Below are 23,276 nucleotides of genomic sequence, written 5' to 3'. Positions count from 1 at the left end.
CAGTACTGTGGAAGTACAGCTGTATGGTGGAATATAATTCAAAAAAATGTATATGCCTGAGATTTAAAATAATAAAAACTCTTTAATTATATTTAATTGTGCATTATCAATAGACTGATAAACTTAGGTGTTTGCTCTTAGCATTGATTATGATGCTCTGTAGCAGGCAGAAGCAGTAACTGCTGCTGATGGTAAAGAAAAGATAGTGGAAGGAGGAGGGGAGAAGGAGGTGGGAGACGAGAGATTGGCTGCTTTTCATGTCAGTCAGAGCTGCGGGCCCCGGCTCTTCCGCTGCTCTAGCTCTGGCTCTCCCTTGAACAGCTCCTAGGGAGAACAAGGCGTGCGGAGCTCAGATCACCAGCATCATGCTCCTTGGGCTTGGATCGTAGATCCCCCTCTTTGAACGGTAAAATAACTCCTTCGTCCATCAGCGTCCCAGACAGACCCTGCGAGAGAACACACACGTGAGACAGAAAGAAAAGAAAGAGGAGGAAGAGAAAAATCTGCGACCAAGTGGACTAAATCAAAGAGAGAGTGCTTTGCTTGCACAGCTGCAAAGTGGGAATTTAAAGAACTGCAGAGAGAGAAATTCCAGCTCATCAACACATACACATTGCAGAATTACAGATCCAGGTAGAAATGACATCAACAGGGAAAGAAGGCAGCGGAGCTCAACATGCACAATATGTTGGACCCTATCGTTTGGAGAAAACCCTAGGAAAAGGACAGACAGGTTGGTTCTTTTGCAGCAGCACTCGCACTAGGGGGAAGGTGCTGTAGCAGCCAGTGAGATGTTGGGGATGGGTTGTATGAGGGTTTAGGTTTTCTCATTTGGTGTTTTAGTGGAGAAAATAGAAGCAAAAATCCTTTATGAATATTATTTTTTTTGTTGTTTTAATTTTTTTTCCTATTTTTTATTTTTGAAAAACCAAAGAAAAGCCCAGGATGCTTTATGTTCATTACTCCTGCTAATGGGTGTTGTTCTGATGACAGCAAGAGTGCATGCAGAGGAAAAAATAGATGGTCTGCTGTTGCTGGATTTCGCATCAATTTCTTCACTGCCCTACTTAGGAGTCTTTTCTTTTTAATCAAATTATATTGAAATGAAAGGTTCACAGCCTGTAGTACCGAGGAGGTGGTGGTGGTGGTAGTGGGGGAGTCACCAGCAGTATTTCATGACATCATGATTGAAAAGGGTGTAGTCCTTAAGGTGCAGTTGGTGGTGGTGGTGGGAAATATGTACAGTATGTATATGGCACTGACTGCTATGGGCATTAAGCAAATATGGATGGATGAGCTGGTGTTTTTTGTGGGGAGCATCTGCAATAAAAGGAAAAATAGAGGATCGGTAGCAGGATTCATTCTGGTTACCCTGTGTTTTTGTGGGAGGGATGGGGGGAGGGGAGTTTATTTAATTATTTCTCTTAAAGCTTGTTTATGAAACTCGCCCCCAGCAGATTTTCCTGAATGGAACAATGGTAAGAAATATTAAAAAGAGGAAACAGTGGAGGGAATTAGCAGAGAGCAGGTGCTTCTGCCCTACATGACATAATTAGATCCCCTAAATGCGTTCAAGATCTAGACTTGCTGTTGCTTGCTTAGATAGCATATTCACTTCAAGGGCAGGGGAGCTTTAATTGAAAGGAAAACCTTTAAAAAATGCCAGAATGTCTTTCCTGTTTTTTTTTGTTGGTGGTGGTGGTGGTTTTAGTGTGCTTTTTTATAGTAACAGGTGCAATAAGCGATGGGATCTGGCAATTTCATTGGGTTGGGAGACCCCCAAAAGTGGATTGAGACTTCAGATGATAATTTAGGGAAAGGGGAAATCAGCCATAGGGGGGCTTCTTTGAGCATGTGGGTATTAAGTGTTGTTCATTATGGTGGGACAATAAAACATGATGCATTGTAGTGTGGTGGTTTTTCTTTTCTTTTCTTTTTTTTTTTTTTTTTTTTTTAAACCCAGCCGAGCTTTGCCCATCTGTTGTCTAAAGGATTTAATAGGCGTTTCCATCCCCAGCTGCTGCCTCTGCTCTGCCTGCTTCCTCATTGCCCTGCGTGGCAGCAGCTCTGCAGTCCGCAATTTTCTTAGGGACACAGTCAAAATCCAGATCTTTCTCTGTAAGAAGCAATGCTCTTCTGAGATGATTGATTATAACTCCCCCCATCCTTCCCCTCCTCTTCACAACCCCATAGCAACCGTTCAGAGACAGGGATGAAGATGACATTGTCTTCCAGTGAAAGTGACTTTTATTTATATTTTTGTTTTTGTTTTTTTCAAATCTTTTCAGTGTATCAGCTGCTAAAGGTAGCTTTCTGGCAGTGGTTTGGTTACAACCTTTATTCTTTGCACAGCTCAATAAGCCCTTACTTGGGCAGCTATATTCTTACTGAAATCTGCTCTGATGATGGTAATAAAAATACTCCACCAAAAAATTGCAGTGTATTGGTAATAAAACTGACCTATTTCTGCTGGTAATCTTTTTCCTGGATACTCCAGGTGATCAAAGAGCCAGCTGTGGATGACAAATTCATTTTTGTCTTCATCACCATTTCCTTTTCTCTCTCACCTTCTCAGCACCCCTCCCTTTCCTATAAAATACAATTGTCTAAGATTCCTGAAAATACAACTGCATTAACCTTTTGCTCCAAATATTACAGCCTGACGTTGTGGTCCTAAAGGGTTATCTGCAGCTTTGGTTATTTTTTTCCTCTCTGCTAATCTTCCTATCTTCCTCCTAAGTGATTAGAGACGTGGGGGTGGAGGGAGAAGGAGAGCATATATTTAGAGGCTGCTGTTGGCCTCTGCAGTTATTCAACCAGCTGGACAAGGGTGAAAGTTTCCTTTTGCCGTTTTACCATATAACTGATCTTTATAAATAAGTCTGTGCTGCCTGCACACATGAGAGTACATAAATGTACAATGCATGGTGTCAGAGGAGCTTGGGGGGGAGAGAAAGCTTAAAAGTAGCTGATGTCAGCCTATGTCTTCCTTGCTATACCCGCCCTTGATCAACAGAGTAGTGCACTGAGGTGAAATCTAGCTTGGTGTTAAACATACGTGTCTAAATATGGAAAGAAGCCTTCTGGTCTTCTCGCATTTTCTGTGCTAATCACATTTGGGAGCAAGCAGAATGGTATGAACAGTGTGTGGTAGTAGCTAGTCTTCATCCTGCTTGTTTTGGAGGGTGAGCAGGCAACCTGCAGTGTTTTAGGGGGAGGACAACAAGCGCAGTGTGAGGGCCTGATTCGCCATACTGTGTTGTCATGGTGGGTAACTTTGAATTTGGGTTGCAGTGGCGTAAGTCTGAAAGTAGTGGCTGTAATTATTCCTTTAGAGCTTGAATTTTAAGCCTGGAAGATTAGGAGGTAATAGCTTGGCATGTGTATGGATATATTTCCAGGGAGGTGGGGAAGAGAGAAAAATCCTGCAAAATGAATGGAAAGGAAGCATAAGTTGTGTTGCAATGTCCTATTCATTTTACAGTGATCTTCATAGTCATCATTTTTATTTTGAGTAAAATTCTGACTATTTAAGTTATGCAGCTTTAGCTTTGCTCCCGGATACATTGATGCACAAATCTGTTAATCACTCTAACCTGCTTTTGCTGAGATCCAAAGAGGGTCTTGGGGAATAGCCTGGGTTCACAGTTCAGGGTAACCTTAGAAAGGGCACTGTGGAAGGGGAATCTGATGGTAAGTAGAACTCTCCCTTAGCTCACTCTCCATGACGTTCTCACGGATTACCTTCTTAACTGCTGAAAAAAGCATTCACCACCAGCAGCCAACCAGGCCCTGCAGACAGGTCCAGATGCTGTGACTGTGCTGTCAGTGGAACCTGGTCACATCTGTCTGTGGGTGGGCAAAACCCGCGTGGAAAAGCCTTTAGTTCAGATTGATGGTAGCAGACGGTGCTGAAAGCGTTGAGTAGGATTCAAAAAAGGGTATGCAAAATTTGGCCTTAGCAGCCTTCTGAGCTGGTGTTTCAAGCTTGCTGAGGGTGACTGATGCCACAAATAGAGGATTAGGGCCTCTTAGTCAGAGAAGTCCCAAAAGGGCTGCATGGGGCAGAGCTGAAAGATACTTGTGCTTACACCTTTTCTGAGAGTGGGAATGATAGAGAATTATTTTCATTAATGTAGCATAAGAATTTAACATTATTTGTGTATTCTAGTGAAATGGTTTTCTGTTGCCTGTTTGCTTTTGTAATAGCATGAATTCTGAGCATTTCCCTTGTTTTGTTGCAGCTTGACGAATAGGTCATGGAATCTCTATTTGTATGGTTTTACAGGAATAGAAGCAGCAGTATAATTTGAATTATTATACTCAAAACATTTTATTTTACAGAAATCTCAGTGCAAAAGATTATTACTATATACATGAGTGTGTGGGGAAAGGTTGGTTTATGTAAGTTTCATTGAATTACATTCTACTACAGTTAATTATAGGAGGTTTCCATTGTAATTAACAGTAATGAGGAAAAGGATGTGTGTCATGTTATGATAACACACGTGGAAACAGTGTGCCTTAAGAAACCCCAATCATACCTAAACATGAAATACTGTTTTAGTTTTCTTAGCTCAGACAGTTTTCCATTTGCTGCTAATTTTGTGTGAAATCAGCTTCTTTTGTATTCCTCTCTCCTTATTTAATTATTTTTATTCCACAAATATTTTTGCTTGTGTGTTTTTCCTGGCCTCATTAACCCCTATTTCACCCTTGAAATTCTTAATAGTAATTCAGATTGCAGTCATTAATAAATATTCACTAGAGTCAAAGATGAGGAACTGAAGTACTATTTCACATGAAGGCTGCAGCATTTTCAGAGGGTTTTCTTGTATTTTCATTTGACAATTGCTTTATGGACTTCAGTGACATTGTTTTCTATAGCACCAAAACAATGTCTGGTTGAGATTTCCAAAACACTGGGCTGTCTACAAGTAATAAGAGACCGCCTTGAAGTGGTTGTTACCCTATTCACTGTAGTTTTTTTAACCAAGATTATCTCGATGTTGCTGATCCATTTTGTCTTGTTCCTTTCATTCTATTTTAAGCTCAGTCCTGCATTCAATACAAAGAATCCTGCTGGAAACTCATGGCACTTCGACCTTTGCAAAAAGTGTAGGGATACCTTTTCTGACTTGGATACCATGTAACTTTCAGCTATTCCTTTATATAATGTGTTATCTGTATGAGGCATCAGTAAAGCATTGAGCAATCTGCTATTCGGTTATATAAGAAGAGAGATCATTACATTTGAGTCTTAGCAAATTTAATAGCCTTTGATTCAGCAAGGGCTTGAACAGGATGTTTCTTTACAGCTTTAACCACCTGTTTCCATGACACTGTCAGAAACTGAAATTTGTTAATTCTTTCTGTGTCATACTTGGTTGAAATTGAAAGCTTCAAATCTATTGGAGGAGTGTTGGGTAGACAATGCGATCTCAGCCTGGTTCCTTTAGGTAAGTGGGCTAAACAAAGTCTGTCTTTTTTATCCATTGTGCTATAGTATATTTTGTGCCACTGTGTTGGATCTAGAGACAATTCTGAACAGGTACAGCTTTTATTCAGTTTAGCTGTCTGGATGAATATATAGTTATAGAGGTGTAAATCATAAGTCATCACCTTTTTAAAAAAATATATATATTCTATATATGTTTTCAGGTATTTATTTTCCTTATGAGAGTTGCTTTCAAAACAGTGAGTCTGCATCCTTTGCAGTGATAATTTGGAGGACTTAAATGGTTAATTAATAATAATAGAAATCCAGTATTGCAAGCAATACTGTGGGCATTAGAGGTCTTAAGAAAAAACTTCTAGTGAAATTTTGCCAGGAGGATTAGATCATAGTGACTTAAACTTAATGGACTTTCCAGGAATGGTTATGAGTTTTGGGAGGTGTAGTTGCTCTTAATTTGAGTCACCTCTGGTCTGATTGTTCAAAAGTACCATGTGCCTGCATTTGTGACAGAGGTAAACTAGTATTACCTTGAGCGTTGTGCCTTCTGTCTGGACTTACAAGTCCAGACTTCCCTTTTAAGACTTTCACTTTTTTTTTTTTTTTTTTTTTCTCCTGTGATCTCCTTCTTGCCAACTACAGTGAAAATGGACTTCTAGCCTTCATCCTTCTACGAACTCTGTGGAGGCATGCCATCAGTCTTTATCCCAGTTTAAGTAGCAAAACCATTATGGACTTGATGAAACGGGAGTATGCTTTGGTTGTTTGTTTTTCTTTCTAAAACACAGTAAGCCTTCTCACCAAAGAGTTGTTAGAATTCAGATATGCTGTCAAATGAGTACAACTTTATGATTATTTATATACCTACATTCCAGACATCGGCAGGAACTATGGAAGCAGTGATTTCTCAGAGTTTTTGCCCTGTTCTAATGTTTTTCTTTCTACTCTCTGTCAGCACCACTACAGTGGGAAGGGCTATATTGGAATGGTAAGAAAGGCTGGAGAAATCAAAAATATTCAGAGGTAAACTTTGTTGAGAGGGGAATTCTTTCTGATCTTGAGAAAGCCTGTGACTCCATAACAAGAGCAAACATAATATTATTTAAAATGTCTTTACAGTAGTTTTTATAAATTGCAGCAGAACAGCCAGTGAATGTTTTGGATTCTCCAACACTACCATATTTTTCAGTATGCCGTAAGACTCCATAAAATGCAACATATGGAGTAAATTTTAATGTTATGTGCTTTATAGAGTTAAACAATAATTGCAATGGTGGTAATAAATATTGATGTCACCCTCAAAATTAGGAGGTAGGTAATACAGAATAAATGTAGGTGGTGAAAGAAATCTAGTTTTCAAACAGAGTTTGAAATGAAATGGGAGATTTGGAATGAATGCCTTCTGAGGTAAGAGATATTGCGTGGACTACCTATTATGACCTGAGGAAAACAGTCAGTGTGAGAAGAGATGGAAGCCTGGATGTAGATTTCCAGAGCAGTGGAGTCAAGGCAGACACACAAATGGATGCTCAAGGAATGCTCTTTTTCATACGCTGAGGTACTATGAACTGCCTCTGTGAAGTCAGTTGGCCAAGCTGAGCTGACTTCATTAGGAAGTTCATCAAACCCCTGATAAATAGGCAAAGGTGCCTATGTTTGCATATTAGAACTAATGCTAATAAAATTTAAGCAAACAATCTACTCCTAAGATTTCTTTAAGTCAGAGTTTTTAGAAATTAGGTTTAAATGAAATTTAGGTGGAACAGAGGAAATTATATTGGTTCCTTTCATAAGCGTATTACACACTGTTGATGTTGCTGCAAGCGTTTTTTTTTCATAAAGTCATCATTTGTGACACAGATGCCTAGGAGATCTCTGTTGTCCTGTGGACTGTACAAGCGGGAATATACTGTTTATTTCACAATGACCTTGGGATACAGTTTTTACGGGCTAATAAATGGAAGTGTGTATCAACAACAGAAAATATTGCCAAGGACAGGGACAGAGGAAGCAAGATATATTTAGAAAGGGTTTGGCTGAAATGTTTATATTAAGTTCTGATTGGAAGGCTTTGAGAATAAAGAGCAAGATGGATCAAAATGGTAAATGTTGGTGTTTAAAAAAATAAATAAATCCAGATACATTCTCTTCCAAATGGGACAGTCTTTGTAGTAGTTCAGAGTAACCTTCAGGCAGATGGAAGCAGCTGATGTACTCAGCACTGGATTGGGTAGAGCAGAATATTTATCTTGAGTTGTCAGCTCTTACAGTTATATTTTGAGAAATTTATTTAATTATTTCCTGAAGGCCATGGAGATCATAGTCAACTGGCATAAATTGAAGTAGCCCTAAAGCTGCTGCTCTAAATTACTCCATGAAAGAGTCCTAATAGCTGAATTTTCTGTGCCAGTCTGTTTCTGTGTTTAACTTTTGCTATTTGTTCTGTTGTCTTCCTTGCATAAATATTACTGCATACATAAGAAAAAAAAATATTGTTCAATTCCTTGTTTAAAGAAATATTTTTCATTTGCAGTGATACAAGGGGTGAGGTTAGACTGGAAGGGACACTTGCTTTTGTAGCTTACCACTGCTAAAAGGCTCTTCAAGGTTTTCGTAGCTAATGTTTAGCTATTGATAATGAGTGATTTGGCAATTAAGGAATTTTTTGGGAAAAAAAAAGTATAGCTTTCTGGTAACTGGCAAATGGAGGTTATTGCTAGTAAAAACTGTGCTCGAGATTTGTAACATCAAATGAGAGTAAATGGGTTGATGCTGGGGTTGGAGGGTGTTGAGGGAAATGATAATCAAGTGGCTTAGGGTGTGCAAATGCTCTGTGTGTGTGTATATAAATATACTTAAAATGTTGCAATACTATGTGGGCATGGTATAGACATGATAATATTTCCAGTGAAGTACTTAACTTTTTTATTTTTGTTTTGAAAAAAAGGTTGATGGAAAACTGTTTTCAGGCATTCATTTAGTAAGTGCTCTTCTGGCTGCCTTCGTCTGCTTAGCAAACAACATACTCTCTTCATATCCTCAGGCTATTGCAATTTTGATTTGCTGTCTTTTGCAGTATATGTTTAATGTGGGAGGAAAAAAAATTGTGATACCTGGTATATATTTTTTAAATAATGTCTGCATTACATATGTATTAACAAGCCCTGCTTTTGCAGCATCATTCATCTGTGTATTCAGCCTTATGTAGCATAAGCTGAGTGCCCTGTCATTTAGATATTAAAAGCACTATTGACTGGAACAAAACAGTGGAGCTGGTTCCTGGGAGAAGTGAACTGTTCTGGACCAAAAATTTATTAGTTTTCTCTCTGAAGACTGCCCTTGGACCTACAAATTTGTCTGCCAAAGGTTGAGCACTGGTCTTTCACTGCATGTGAGTGTGCCGGGTCTTCATTCCGACCCAGCAGATGTTGGTGGTGGAATTCCTTTTTTTTTTTTTTTTTTTTTTTTAAGCAACATCCTGCTCTGCTAAAGGCTAAGCTAGGCTATTGTGACTATGCTAAGACTACCATTTTATTGCATTTGAATTAAAGCACTACTAGGAAAAAACGATTTCAAGTTCCAGGTCCTTGTAGAGTGATATGCACTGTGTGACATGTCTCAGAATTTCTCATGCCCTGTGCTGACTCAGTGCCAGCTGGGGATTGAGTTACTCATCTTACCTGCCACTTGCCCAGGGTAAGTTTCATTGAGTGACTGTGTGTATTTCTTTTAATACCTATGACTTGTCCCTACATTTAAGGAATGGATTTGGTTCAGGCTTTTACCTTCCTGGAATCTCTTCGCCTCTCCCAGTGTTCTATTCCAAAGGTCTCATGTTAACTTCAGGTTGTAAGCGGTGGGTAGTTAGGCTGTCACATCCAGATGATCTGCTGCCAAGAGGTAGCAAATCCAAAAGGATTGAGCTCAGTTCTCCTCTTACAGTTCTGGTCATCTCTGATTTTACTTCAGTTGCCTTGCCTCTTCAAACTAGAAGCTAGTTCCTAATCTAGAGGATGCTTGATGGGTATTTGTTTTCCTACAGCTTCAGTCTCCTCATCAAATTAATGAAGGCCTTAGGAGAGAATTCTGAGAAAAACTTTGGTGTTCCAAGACTGAACTCCTAAATCATTTCAGTCCTATTTAAGAAGGTTGATGATTACTGCTAGAAGAGCTTCTAGAGATTCTCAAAACAGACACATGGCCTCTATAGAGGCTCTTCTAAAGAAACATAAATTGTTTTTAAAGCCTTTTCAAATTATATGGTCATGGTGGAATGAAAAAATAAGTGAATTCTGGATTTTTCTCCCATATAATGGGAGAAAATGTATCATCTTTGGAAAATTAATACTAATACATGGTGTGCCCTTGGAAAATTATTTTCTCATCTTTTTGTTATGTATGATTTCTACCTTTCATCTGTCTTTTCTAGGTTGTGAACTGATAGGAAAAATAACTTGTTACATTACATGCATATAATCCCTTTCATGGTAAGGCACTGACCTCAGGTAGGTCTTTTTGTGTTTAGAAATTCCATCTCAACACTGTAAGAAACTTCTCTGTTTCCACAGAAGAAACTGGGAGGGTGGCTGAACCTGTCACAGGTTGCCCAGAGAAGTTGTGGGATCTCCATCCTTGGAGATACTAAAACCCTTACTGGGCACAGCCTGCTTCAGCTGTTTCTGCTGTGACCAAGCAGGTTGGATTTGATGATCTCCGGAGATCCCTCTCAACCTCAGCTATTCTGTGATTCTGTGTTATCCCATACAGCTAAACTTTAATATGTTTGGTACTCTGTGAAACTAAGGAAAGCTGTTTCCTCCAGTTTTGTATGTTGTGTTCCCTCATCCTCCTGATCTCTTTCAAGTCTCCTCTCTCTTGGGCTAGATGAGAACTGTTTGTGGCTGATTTGGATTTTGCTCTGCTAGCTGTCCATCTTTTTGCTTTCTCCTGGACTAGATTAAGGATTAAATTCCAGTCAGTGTTTCCTTTGTGGGAGCAATCTTTTATATCTTTTTTTCTCCAGGCATTCAGCATAAAACAGAGAATCTTTGAGACTTCAAACTTCAAAATCTATTAGCCGATTTCATTGATGTGATGGGAGGAATTACAGACAGCTTGAACATCTGAACTTTGTTTCTTTAAGAAAAGCAGACTGAAGCAAAGCTGTCGTAAACAGTGCTGCTTCTCTAGATTGCATTTTGAAAGTCAGGAGGTGGTGCTGTGGCAGATTGGGATTGCTGGAGTACAGCTACTTTTCAGATACTGCCCCTCACCATGGTTAAAACTTACACCAAAGCTGGGAGAAAAAAGTGGTTCTAAAGTGGCTCATTGTGATCCCCTAATGCTGGGGGAATCCCCAGCTATCTTGATAAGCTGGATTTCTGCCTACTTGCTGCTGCTGGAGCACTGCAAAGTGGGGAGGGAGGAGGCTCGAACTCCTTTCTGTTTGCAAGCTGAGCTGGATGACTGGGGAAGGTGGGAAGAAGGGAGCCCTCGCTGTATTTTCTCCGTGTATCCATGTTGGTACAGTGGCAGTATTTGAAGTAGTCCTTTCCTGCAGAAAGCTGAGAGGAAGACTGAGAGCTGTTTGTGTGTTTGCAATGCCTGTCTGTACAAAAATGGTAACCAAAGACAAAGCCAAGTATTATATTAAAGCTTGGCAATGACACAAGTGCCATAGCCCTATTAAACGCGGGCATTTGTTTCCTTGAAAAGGCATGGCCATGAGTGGCACAGCTTTTAAGGATCCTTATGCTTTGTGAGCAGCAGCCTTAAATTGTTCTTCATTAGCTTTTGAAATTAGTTAAATCTATACTTCATCTTTTCTCCCAAACTTCCCAGTCCTATAAATCTGTAAAACTTGTTTAAACTCAGTAATTGTCAACAAGAAAGAAAGATCTGTCTTAGTGTTTCTAGGTTTTGTCTGGTGCTGCTTTTCTTCTGGGTCTGTGGTTTAGTTCATTGCTCATATTTGTGAAAATGCATCTCTTTTGCTTCTGGTTGTTTTCTGATTGTGCTGAAGACATTACTTAGTCAAATTCCCCACTCAGTTTCATCTGTGCAGCCCCAGTGACTACAAGGCCCTACTCAAGTTTGTCTGAGAGGGGAGTTTGACCCGTGAGCAAGCTGCTCATTGATGATAGCAGAGGCAGACCTCTGGCAGTGTTCTAGTTAAGAACAGCCTAGGAATGCATCTCCTCTGCAGTGAATATTCAAACAAATTAGAGCACAAAGTGGAATGATGCTGTAAGTGAATTCAATTCAAACTGAAAATACAGGCATGTTTTACACATTACTGTGCTTTGTCCTTAAAGCAGAAGTCTGTCTGCTCAGCGAAGACAAATAAAGGTGGGTGAACATTTGAATACTTCCAGCAATAATTCTTTAATATTCTCTCACATACATGTACTGAAATCACCTGACCAGACTACACGTCAGGACATAGAAGGTGTCCTTATATTTAGCATTGCTGCACCTTTGCTAGGGCAGAAACAGCCAAACTGCTGGTATGGCTGGGACAGTCACCATCTTGTTGCCAGGTGGCTCTTCCTGCTCAAAGAGAATGCTGCAGATAACAGGCACTCTTTCAAGATCTGAGCTGTAACACTGTCATCACCACTGCCCTTATTGCCATTGATTCAGTTGAGTGGCAGCTGAGAACCTTTTCACCTTCACCCATACTTACTTGTTCTTGGTGCTTTAGTGCCTGGGGAACCAGGTGGTCCATGGACTGCTTTTTGGGCATTCATGATAAGATTGATTAGAATAGCAAAGTTAACCTCATATTTGCTGCTTGACTGTCTGCTTCTCTACTGGACATTTCTGAAGAGTCCACCAGAGAGGGAGAAGAAACCCCCAGTGCTACAGGCATTGTGTTCTCCTCATTGAACTGGTGGGATATGAAAACGTGGCAAAGCAAAGTATCTTCATCAGAGGGCACATCTACCTTACGATGGGAGGACCGACAGTAACACCAGCAAATAACTCTATCTACTTGCACAAACAGCCCTGAAAATAGGGCAAGGAAGGCTGTGTGAGGGTTGGATGAGTCTACCGAAGACCCTTGCCCTGTACAGAAATCCAGGCTTACCCATCTCTACCTGAAACTGCACTCGTACCATTTGTGCCTTTGTTTTGCTCTCCTGCCAAACCCTGCATCAGCTGGAAATCACTGTGGTGTAGCTGTGTCAGAAGTGGATGAGCTGTTTGTATACATAATGGACTGTGCACTTTGTGTATGATTTCATTTCAGGGTTGTTTTTTTGTGTGTGTGCAAAATACCAACCTTGTGCTTGATCCTGTGGAGTTCTAAATCTGCTGTGAAAGATTATTCTGTGCTCTCAGCTCCTATTGGATTAAAGGTACTCAACTTCTCAAAGGATTGCATCCCGATTTGTACTCCTATGCTCTCTAAAATGCTATCAAGTCCTGTCCGGGTGATTTCTTGGGGAAAAGCAGTAGAGGCACTTGTACAAAACAGGCTCTGTTCATGTCCTTGTGCAGTATAATGCAAATTACTCAGTAGCAATAACTGTGTAGTCGTCACTGGCCCTAACAGGCTCTGCCATTGACTCGGGGTGGAGTGTCTGGCAAGTTAATCTATCTTTTTTTTTTTTTTTTTTTTTTTTTTCCTGATGCCCCGCTGTGAAACTAAGATAATAGTTGACTTCCCTTTGGGGACTGACAGGATTAGCCAGATAGTATTGATACCTTTTTAAGAAACAGAAAGCAGCACGCAGGGGCCTAGGATAACCCTACCTTTTTAGGCCCAGTGATTTTTTTCCTTTTTTTTTTTTTTTTTTTTTTAGTGTTGCCTAGTGTTCTTGTAGGTAGCTTCCTTTCATTTAATGCATCTCTCTTGGTTTTTGTCTCCTGATGATAAAGGAGGCCAGGATACAGCCTGTTTTCTACAGGTGATGATACCTTTTCATGCTGTATTTGTTTTCCATAGCTTCTCCTTTTGATTATTGCAATCTAGATATGTAAATGCTGAAATTTCCGTGGCTGCAGTTTAAATCTAAAGTTGGTTTAACTCTCCAATAAAATAGAAGTATTGCTTTGATGTTCCCATTTTGACAATTTGTGACTATGCTGGCTTTTGTTGCTTCTTTCCTTAGGGACATTTGTCCCTGATCTCTCAAACAAAATGTCACTGAGTAAAACTACGTTTGTATGATGCTGGGTGTTCTAGTTATAAAAGATTTATAACCTGGTCACTTTTATTTATGCTCCTATGAAGCCAGTAGAATTATATTGCAGTGTTAAAATGCATCAGTTTTATTTTCTTGCAGGCAACAGCCCTCTGGTGGTGGTGTCTTTTTTTTTTTTTTTTTTTTTTTTTTTTTTCTTCTCCGGAGTCATCTTCGGAAATTCTGACAGACTGATAGGGAAGCCTTTCAAAATGCCTGAAATTCAGCTGCTGCACACTCCCAATCTTCTCCTCTCCTTTCCTTTCCAGTCCTCACCTCATCACCACCCGCATCTAAATTTGAAAGTGAGATGTAAAAGGCAAAGCAAGGTTAATAAATGCACCCACTTGATAATAGCAACAGTCTTATTTGGCTAAGTGGTATTTACCAAATGCTATTTCAGTAAGCTTCAGCTTGCAGAACTATTGCCTAGAAAAGGGTATAGGTCGGTGCGAAGTGGGTGGCGAGGCTAATGGGTTGTTCTGCAGACTGGCTGAATTGTTCGGAATGCAGGCATTTCTGAGGAGGCTGATGATGAACTTCAAAGTTGAAATATCAAGGAATTATTTTTTTTTAAAGGGGTGACCTTACAAGTCTGTGTTATGGACATTAATGATAGTTATATTGCAAGTTACTGCCTGGAAAAATACTTCAGCTAATGGGGAAGAAGAATCCTCTCATCAATGCCTTAGAAGTGAAATTTATCCTTTTGGTAGCCCGAGAGTCAGCTATCATTTGAGTCCCACTTAAGCCCTATTTTGAAGGACTAAGCAATGTACTGGGAAGCTAAAATGGGTGTTTAGAGACTAGATAAAGTAAATGTTACTCCTTACAACTTTTTTTTTGAGATGGTGAGCCAGGGTTCTGTGCAGATTTTTCTGGAATTACTAAAGTTGTGACAGGGACACGTTTGGATTATTCCCATTTGAGGACTATAGTAAATGTCAAAAACATGCTGCATCAACAACTATATTACTGTGTAAATAATCTGCCTTGGTAGGAAGACATGGTTCTGTTATGGTTAAAGCCTGAAGTTGTCTTTTACAGAGGGGGGAAAAACCCAAGCTTCTATGTAGCTGAAGCTGAACAGAAATAATTTCTGCATTTTCAGGTTTTAGGGCAAATAATTTCATTTAAAATTAGTTGTTTTAAAATCTCAGATATCACACTCAAAAAATCAGTGACCTATGGTGTATCTACAAGGTGAAACAAAATGTACTGAATGGATCTGTTTGCACATGTGTTTTTTTAATAAGGCTAATAGAAAATATTAAGATACCAAATAAATTCTATTACCTTAAGTTTTAGACAATTATTCTAGCATATGAGCCTTTTGACTTCCATCTGTGGACAGAAGATGGTATAAATTTTTCACCTTACTACTGGATAATGCTTTGGGTCACCTGTGGTATACTGCTAGCAATTTTCAATAGGTAAGATACACCGTGTGAAAGTAATGTTCCAGCCATGCTAATCTGGGGGGTGTAAATCTGAATTATTTGTTGGTTTATGTAGTTGGTTGTGGGTGTGTGTTCTGTGCTTTTTTGTTTTTCTGTTGTTAGGCCAGGTTTGCATCAGGTAAGGAGTCTGTCCAGGTTAGTAGACTTTCACTTGCACAGTAGCTTCTGTGTTACTGGGATGGGTCAGCTTCTGACTTGTAATTCTTACAGTTAACATGAAATGAAAAGGGAAATCTAGAAGTATTTCCCCCACCGTCCCCTCCAGTTTACAATAATTAAGTTAAAAAGATGTGATAAAGGAGGGATTTTGGATCATCTTTCAATGTAAGACTCAGAGCTTTTGTCACCTTAGTGCTATTTTTTTAAACATTAAAAAATGGAGAATGGTAGTAGAGTCCAAGGCATCACTAGCTCTTCTTGAGTGAATAACCCCAGTCTCCAAAACATGATTTTATTTTTGCTTACTCAGCTTCTTGTTTGTAGTTTAAAAGCATATGCCATTTTAACACATCACTATAGCAGTTTGCTGATCATTTATTAGAGGCAGGATTATTGCCAACTCAGGCATTGTTTTCAAAAAATAAATAAAATAATAAAACCCCGTGGCATTAGGTCCTCCAATTTGACAAGTCGTGGAATCATTGAATAATGTTTAAAATGTAATGGCTTAAAATGAGGATTAATATTTTTTTAATCTTGTTTGTTGCTACAATAAACCAAGGGTGAAATTCACCCAAGTGGCTGGTGTTACGGTGCTTCAGAGAACCCTTTCAGCTCTGTGCATTTCTTTAAGACCAAGGTTTTGCTTTGAGTGTATGCTAATTCAAAACTTTAGAAATAACTGTATAACTCTTAAGTTATGAAAACTGAAGTTAAGTGAAAATGAGTCATATTTCAAATAATAAACACTTTCCCCTTGCCCCGTCTTGATTATTCTATATATATGCTTTTACCAGAAGAAATCTCAGATTTTGTTTATTTCCAGCCTAAAAATGAAGTCAAGTGTTTTACGCCTGCTGCTGGAGGGAGGGTGTTGAACTCAATAGACTTCTGGTTTGATCCCAGTGTAGCAGTACATGCATTTTAGGAAGAGTTTAATCTCTAAGACTCTATTCCCTAACCTTAATAGAGAAGCAACTAAAATTATAGTGTCAGTAGCCTGATGTGCCCTCCACATTGTGATCAGCACTTTTTTTTTTTTTTTGATTTTCTGTTATCTGCTAACCTGCAGAGGACTGAGACTTGAAAGGGAACTGCCCTCTTAGTGGCTCTGGTTTTGTTCCTGGGTGTGTTTGGTAATGTGACCTTTGCAGTTTTTGCTATCCTAATATTTGTTCTACTGTGAAGTAATGTATATACGTGTTATTTCACTACGTTTTGGAGTTCCCATAATGTGAGCCAGTTGGTATACAAAACAGTACTTGAACATAGGTTTTAAGCTGACATGTTGCTTAAAAATACTCCTGGAGTTTTTTTCATCTTGGTGCAACAGTCTGGATTTCTCCCTGGTCATCCAATTTGCATCGTTTGTCTTTTGTCAAGAGCTTGTTTTATATATAATTCTTCCAGATTAATGGGTCTCTTTTTTGTTCATGCTACACTTCTTTTTCATTCCCTGTTGCAACTCCAGTGCTTCATTGACGTTTCTTTGGGTTTACGGTAGTTTGATGCAGCAGAGCACTCCAATGCCTTACTGTGGACCTTAATGAAAGACAATAATGTCCACAGAGTCACTACATGCAAGTCTGCAAAGGGGTGGTGCCAGAAAGCTGTTTGAAATGAAAATATTTTGTAACTTCTGCTGCTGAATTATGTGTAGACTAAACAGCTTAAGCAAATACATTAATGCTCATGTAATAAATTAAGAGGTATGTATGGAAATACTAGTAAAATGAGATTTGATTTAAACTGTACCAAAAAAAAACTCAACCTTATGCGTTCTCTTATTGTCAACTGTGGTGTTTGTTTAAAATGACATACTGCTGAAGAGAAGCACTTAATTGAAACATAAGTGGGTGACTAAGAGACAATACATATGCAGCAGCATTTTTTCCCTGTTTTTGTGCTTCCAAAAAGCCCATCTCTGCTTCTCATAGTAACAAGTATTGACAGTATTGAAAATAAATTTTTGTTGTTTTTTAATTCCTCTGATGCTATATTAAACCTTTATTCTTTGACTGGCATTCAGCAGGTCAGTGGTATAGGATCACCTTACCGCTCACCCTTTGATTTTTCACTCTTTCCCTGTGGCAACTTTCTCTGCTGGGTGCATCTGGATTTAGCTTGATTCCCAACCTCGCCAACAGCATTGTAAAATCGAACTGCAGCATTTGAAAGCAACTGGTCTATTGAAAAACAAGCTGAAGCAATCCAGACTTGGATTTCAAAGGGAATGGAAAGGTCTTGATCCATGCTGCTGTTGCATGCTCAGCACCACGGAGTGTGATTGACTCTAAGCTCACTCACCATTACAAAAAACTTAAGGGTAGTTGGTGTAAGGACAGGCTGTAAAAGTGGGATATGTGCATTCATGAAGAAGCCCAGAGTCGTCCTCACTCCACAGGCAAACTGGTGTTTCCCTTACGTTGTTGCAAAAAGGGGCCGACTGTTCTGAGACTATTGGGTTTTACTCTACGTTTAGGCAGCTGCCCAGAAAATGCAAATTGATGATGCATTACACTGGAAACAGCCTGCAGTTGGATCCTGGCAGTTTCCGTGGAGTTGTCTAGTCCCAGCATAACTGAAGGAAGGGTCAGGTTCTGTGGCGTTACGGCCTAAATCCTCAGCTGGAATTGTTTGGGTGAGGGCCTTGAGCGCCATACAACTGCACTGGTTTACCCCCGTTATGGATTTGATCTTCTATAAGACACAGAGTATAGGTTTTTAAATTTGGGAAAGGGCCTAGATATTGGATTCTCTCTTAAACACTGCTAGTTAAGAGAAAAACAAAACCACACACACTATGAAAGGTTATGGTGCCTGAAAATTTTGATTTTGCACCTGTTCTGCAAATAGTCATGTATTGTTTCTGCCTTTGGAAAACCCTTTCTGTAATCCTCCCATTTCTTTTTTTTTTTAAGTAAATGATCTCTGAATTTATAGCAGCTGTGTTTCTATGTTAATAAAATATCCACAACTTGGATATTACCTCTGTTCTAAGCTATTCGCAAGTGCTTGCAATTCTCTTAGAAAACTGACCTTTTGGCTTAAGATTCTTATGCTTGGCCTCTAGTCCAAAAATGACTTCTTTCTCTCTCAAGAGATCATGATAAAAATCTATATGACTAGGTTTATTTTATCTGACTTTTGGCGGCAGGAGTTGGTAAGGGAAGGAAGGTCACTTGTTCAATTCCTTGCTGGAATTGAATCTCTGAGAAAATGAGGATAATCCTTCCTTTAAGGTATACTCGGTTGTTTCCTTGTACTTAGTTCTATCCACATCAGGATTCATAATTTTTGTACTTTATTTCCTTTTCTTTAGAAAACCTGGCAGGTCTTCCAACCTAGAAAATTCTGTGATTCTGTGATTCTGTGTTAATTTGGCATTAACATTAATGAATCTGAAACTTGCACAGTTAAAGAGGTACTGTTAGAGTTACTTGAAATTTGCATTTTCAAAATCTTTGAACTTCAGGAGAGACCTTGTAGGGGAAAAGTGATTTTTGTTTCACAACTGAACAGAACCACATACTTAGATTTCATTTGCATAAGATACAAAACTGTAAAAGGACCTTTGGCATTGCGAAGCCCAGATGTCAGCCTTTCACTTGTAGTTCAACTTTGTGTGTGCCTGCACTGCACATGCTATCTAAGCAAGAAGGAGGGCTTCAGACTGCTGTGATTCAGACTGATACCTAAATTTCTTAATCTGAAAATGTCTTGTTTATCCCTACTCTACATTGCAATCACAGAATTTTAAGACAGCTTAGTTCTTGATGAGCACAACGAGACTGTTGTGATAAAACAGCTTGTTCGTATCAGATCAGTGGTCCGTCTTGTTCCAGTATGGTGTAGTAGATGCTTGTTCTATGGACAGTTTTAAAAAAAAAAAAAAAAAGTTGCAGCATCTGACTTCAGAATTACCAATAGTATGATTATTTTTTTCCCCCCACTCTCTGCTAGTTCATAATTGGCTTCCATCTGGATGTGTCAAAGCTTATCTCTTGGCTGGTTTTTATTCTTAATACAGGAATACGAATCTATTCCCAATATCCATCTGTTTTTCAGATCTTTTAAACTCCCGATACTATGTGGCAGCGACTTCCTGTGGTTGTATATTGTGTAAAACCCCCAAATGAAGGAAAAAGAACATTTAAATCCTATTTTCCTATTACTCCCTTTTCTGTTTTTTCCATTTTACTTTATCTAGGTATCATTGTATTCAGAAAAGTAGGCATTCTTGATTTATCATCTTTATACTTATCGTCATCCTGTGTTAGTCTAACATTAAATAATGTCTCTTTGTGCTTGGGTCTTCCAAACAGGCAACATACCTCTTTATTCTGCCCTGATATAATCCTTATGCATTCATTGTTTTTGCTGCTTGATTCTTAATGTCACCTATTCATGCGGTGCTTTTTTTTTTTTTTTTTTTTTGAGGACAGTGTTCCAACAGGATGTATCAATGATTTACACAATGGCATTATCACATTCTCAAGTATAATTTTTGATCTTGTTCAACACTTTAGCATTTTTTGTTACCTCTGCACATTGAGTTAATATTTTTTATTAAGCTGCCTGAAGTGACAGCAAGTCTTTTAATGGCTCCGGTTAATTTAGGAGTCAGCAATATCTATTACATTCACATTATTCATTCTATTGGGCAGTTGTCAAAACTGAATTTCATCTACAGCCATGCTGTCCATCCACCAAGTTTTGATGTTTCTTTATTTTTAAGTGCTTAAGTGGGACTTATCTGATACGTTAGTCTTGTGCTTGCCTGCTGTGCAAGACTTCACCCTTTATGAACTGATGCATCCTGTCACATTAATCAGGGATGTACCCTGTATTTCCTAGGGCAACAGAAAGGATCAAATTTCCCTATTAACCCCTTCAGAGCTGAATTAAGTGCTGATGCCATATCTAGAATGTGTACCACAAAACTGCTGGATTATGGTCTGTAGCTTAAAAGTTCTGGTGATCTAGCTTGGTACTACCATAGGGGAAACACAGAAGTAGTAATCTGCTGGTTATGGAGGTATCCTGAGCTTGAAAAGGTTGCAATTACTATATCCTGAGGCTGAGAGATTTGTTGGTTTTCATTTATTTATATATTTTCCAAATACTGTGGGTTTTTTTTAGCAATGCTTTTTTTCAAAAGCCAATAATGGTTCTCCCAAAGCCTAAAACATTAGTAGCATTTTGAAGAAGTGACTAATTTATGCTACTTTTGTTCATCTATCTCTTTGCTTTTGTTAAAAGGAAAATCAATTTCTTTGCTGTTTCCTGCAGGGTTTTGTAGGTAGGTTAGCAAAGGGTTGAATTCAAGATTAGGAAGTTTCTTTAGTTATCTACGATTCTGAGCCTTGTTTTTTGACACTTCCATTTTGATACTTATAAAAAGATTATAATGTTCCTTACACAAACTGTTTTGAGAGCTGCAGACCTGGTGTCCTGTAAAAGCTGGCGTTTTTTTTGATGCGTAGTCTATCGTCATACATAGCAGGATTTGCTGACATTTGATTTGTCTTTTGCTCACCAAAAATACCAACTAATTGACAGACCAAATAAGAGGCCATTGCCATATCTGCAAAATGAAGAGGAAAATACAAAGCTATGAAGATAATTCTTCTTTCTACTTCCAAAAAATACCTCAACTAAATAAAACTGCAGTATAAGGGGTGTAAAAATATGTGAACAGATGGGAAGTTTTTTCATCCCTGCAAGCATTATTATTATTATTATTCTAGTTTGGGGAAAGAACTTGATGGGTTCAGTGATCACTGATTGCTGCAAAATCGGCAAACTGTGCCCAGCTGTTCAGAGGCTGCCTGTCTGCTTGTGGAAATCCTGCTTAGGAAGTGGAGCAGGGAGAAAGAGAGGAACGTACTGGTATCTTAGTGGATTTAGTTTTACACAGTAGCATCTGCTAAACATGCAGTGACTCTCTTATTTAGCCATTTAGACTAAAAACCATAATTATTTAATGAGCAACCTCCTCCATTCTCCTATGTATTTTGCTCCCCATCCCCTGAAAGTGCTGGCTTCAGGATCTGTGTAAAGCAAGGCTTAGTCTGTTTGCCTGCTGCCCACTGTAGGTTTTGTGTATGTTGTTTTGATTTATTTATGAGTCTTTATTTTTTAATCTTTGTGAAATTGCAAGGAGGGAGGAGACAAATAGGACCTTTAAATGACAGTCCATAGCTCCTATTAACTAGTGACAGATGCCTTCTGACATGACATTTTAGGGACTTTGAAGCTCTTGGTAATAATATTTGTGGTTCAGGAATGACCTTGCATATCAGAAGGTCTTTGCCTATCCTGCATGTCACCATGAGTTAAACATTCTGGTGAAACAGCACAAAACCAATAAGTGCTGTGTCTGAGGCTCCTGAAGCCTCTTTATCCCTCTGTCACATTTAGAAAGAAGATAAAAATGGATGCATCTTCCTAGAGAAAAAGGGAAAATTGTTACTAAAAGGAAATAACTGTTAGACTCTTCTAAGTAGCATACGCTGCAGGCTGTGCTGGTGCTTGACTCCATTGTGGGCAGTATATGGAAAAAGAACTGTAAGAAATCAGATATAAAGCAAGTTTAGAACCTTGCAAACAAACTTCATACTTAACAAATCACTTGTGTGTGAAGTTGAGCTATTCCAGTTAAACCAGGTTTGTCTTGCAAATAATCACCTTTTTATACTAATTTTACTTATGGTGATAGAAAAGTTCAAGTTAAAGCTGCATTTCAGTTTCCTAAAACAACTCCTTTTCTGGCTTGCTAATACTGGTCATGCTCATTCATGCTAACATCGCAGCCCATTATTGAAGGGGAATGTTTGTGTCATCCGGATGGAGGATTAAGATTTAGACTCAGCAGTGGAAAATAGCAACATCTGGATTATGTGCAATTGCTCAGGAATATTATTTTCTACCTAGAAATTTTTAAGAGTGTAAAGGTGAAAAAACAAGATCTTTAGAGGGCTTGGTATTATAAATAATGTTCATTTGCTGTGAGATTAGTGTGTGTCACATTATAGTTACTTATCAGGTTTGTATTGTGGACCTTTTTCGTGATTATGCTCCCTCAGCTTGGAAATGAGTTCTCACCAATGTGACCTCCTTATCAGAATCTTGATCCAGATCTCTTGTAGCCTCACTGACTAAAACACAATTCTTTGCGTGTCTGAGTTGGCTTCCGGACATTGCAAGGACTGCAACAGCTTCTCCTGGGCTCACTGGGCCATGCAGGAGCTGGATGAGTGGCAGGGGAATTAGAAACGTGAAGCGAGGGTAAGGGATGCATGCAGCAAATGAGCTCACAAAAAGAAGTATTGAAGAAGCACCCAGGACTTTTTTGCCTTGTTTTTCCTTTTTTTCCTTTTTTTTCTTTTTTTTTTTTTCCTGGAAGAATTGTATCTTACCTGAAGTGTAGCTGTTATTAATGAAACCTTTCTAACATGTTTTGTCTGAGCGGCTGAAGAGTAGGTCAGACTTGCTGAAGCCATGGATCATGAGGACCTTCAGGGTTTTGCAACTCCTGCAAACTCTCACAGCTGAGAGTTAATACAGAAGAAACTTTATGAGGAGAATAGTTCTGCTCCTCAGTTCCCTTATCCCACTTTATGGCTGCCAAATAACAGTTGGAGTCTTCAGTTATATCTAAATATTTTCTTCTCAGTTTTATATTACTACAGGAACTTTTTCTTTTTCCCATTCCTTCTCTTCTGTTGCATAAATTCCACTTAGATTCCCGTGAAGTCCTCCTTACTTCACGGTGTTGGGAATCTGATGGGGTGATCAGAACACCCCTTCCAATCTGACACTTATACCTCTAGGAGGGATCATCATTGTTACACCTTCTTTCTTTAGAAATACTGTAGGGCAAAATAAAGCTTTCCTGCTCATGTTGGCCATCGTCTGAAGTCCACAGAAGCAACTAGGAAAGGTGTCATTACATCTTGGTCTCTTACTACATCATCCAGTGGCAGTGATGGTTGTTTCTTACCCCAACAA

General features: G+C 38.9%; 1 protein-coding gene across 8 annotated transcripts in view; it reads left to right on the top strand.

Annotated features, from left to right (window-relative positions):
* The first annotated feature begins 297 nt into the window (after window positions 1-297).
* The window catches only part of BRSK2 (BR serine/threonine kinase 2), a 299,566-nt gene continuing 276,587 nt past the window's right edge, over window positions 298-23,276 (top strand). For 6 of the 8 annotated variants that reach the window (XM_032189203.1, XM_032189202.1, XM_032189201.1 and 3 more), the window contains exon 1: window positions 299-733. In XM_032189203.1, coding sequence (XP_032045094.1) covers window positions 640-733 — 94 coding nt within the window. In that variant the 5' untranslated portion in view covers window positions 299-639. Of the gene's footprint in view, window positions 734-23,276 lie in introns of all 8 variants that reach the window. The other 2 variants (XM_032189197.1, XM_032189195.1) reach the window with 1 other exon arrangement.

The sequence above is a fragment of the Aythya fuligula genome, chromosome 5 (assembly GCF_009819795.1).
Source record: "Aythya fuligula isolate bAytFul2 chromosome 5, bAytFul2.pri, whole genome shotgun sequence".
Taxonomy (NCBI): Eukaryota; Metazoa; Chordata; class Aves; order Anseriformes; family Anatidae; genus Aythya; species Aythya fuligula.
Note: the sequence above shows the minus strand (reverse complement) of the source record. Positions and strands in the feature narration are given on the sequence as shown.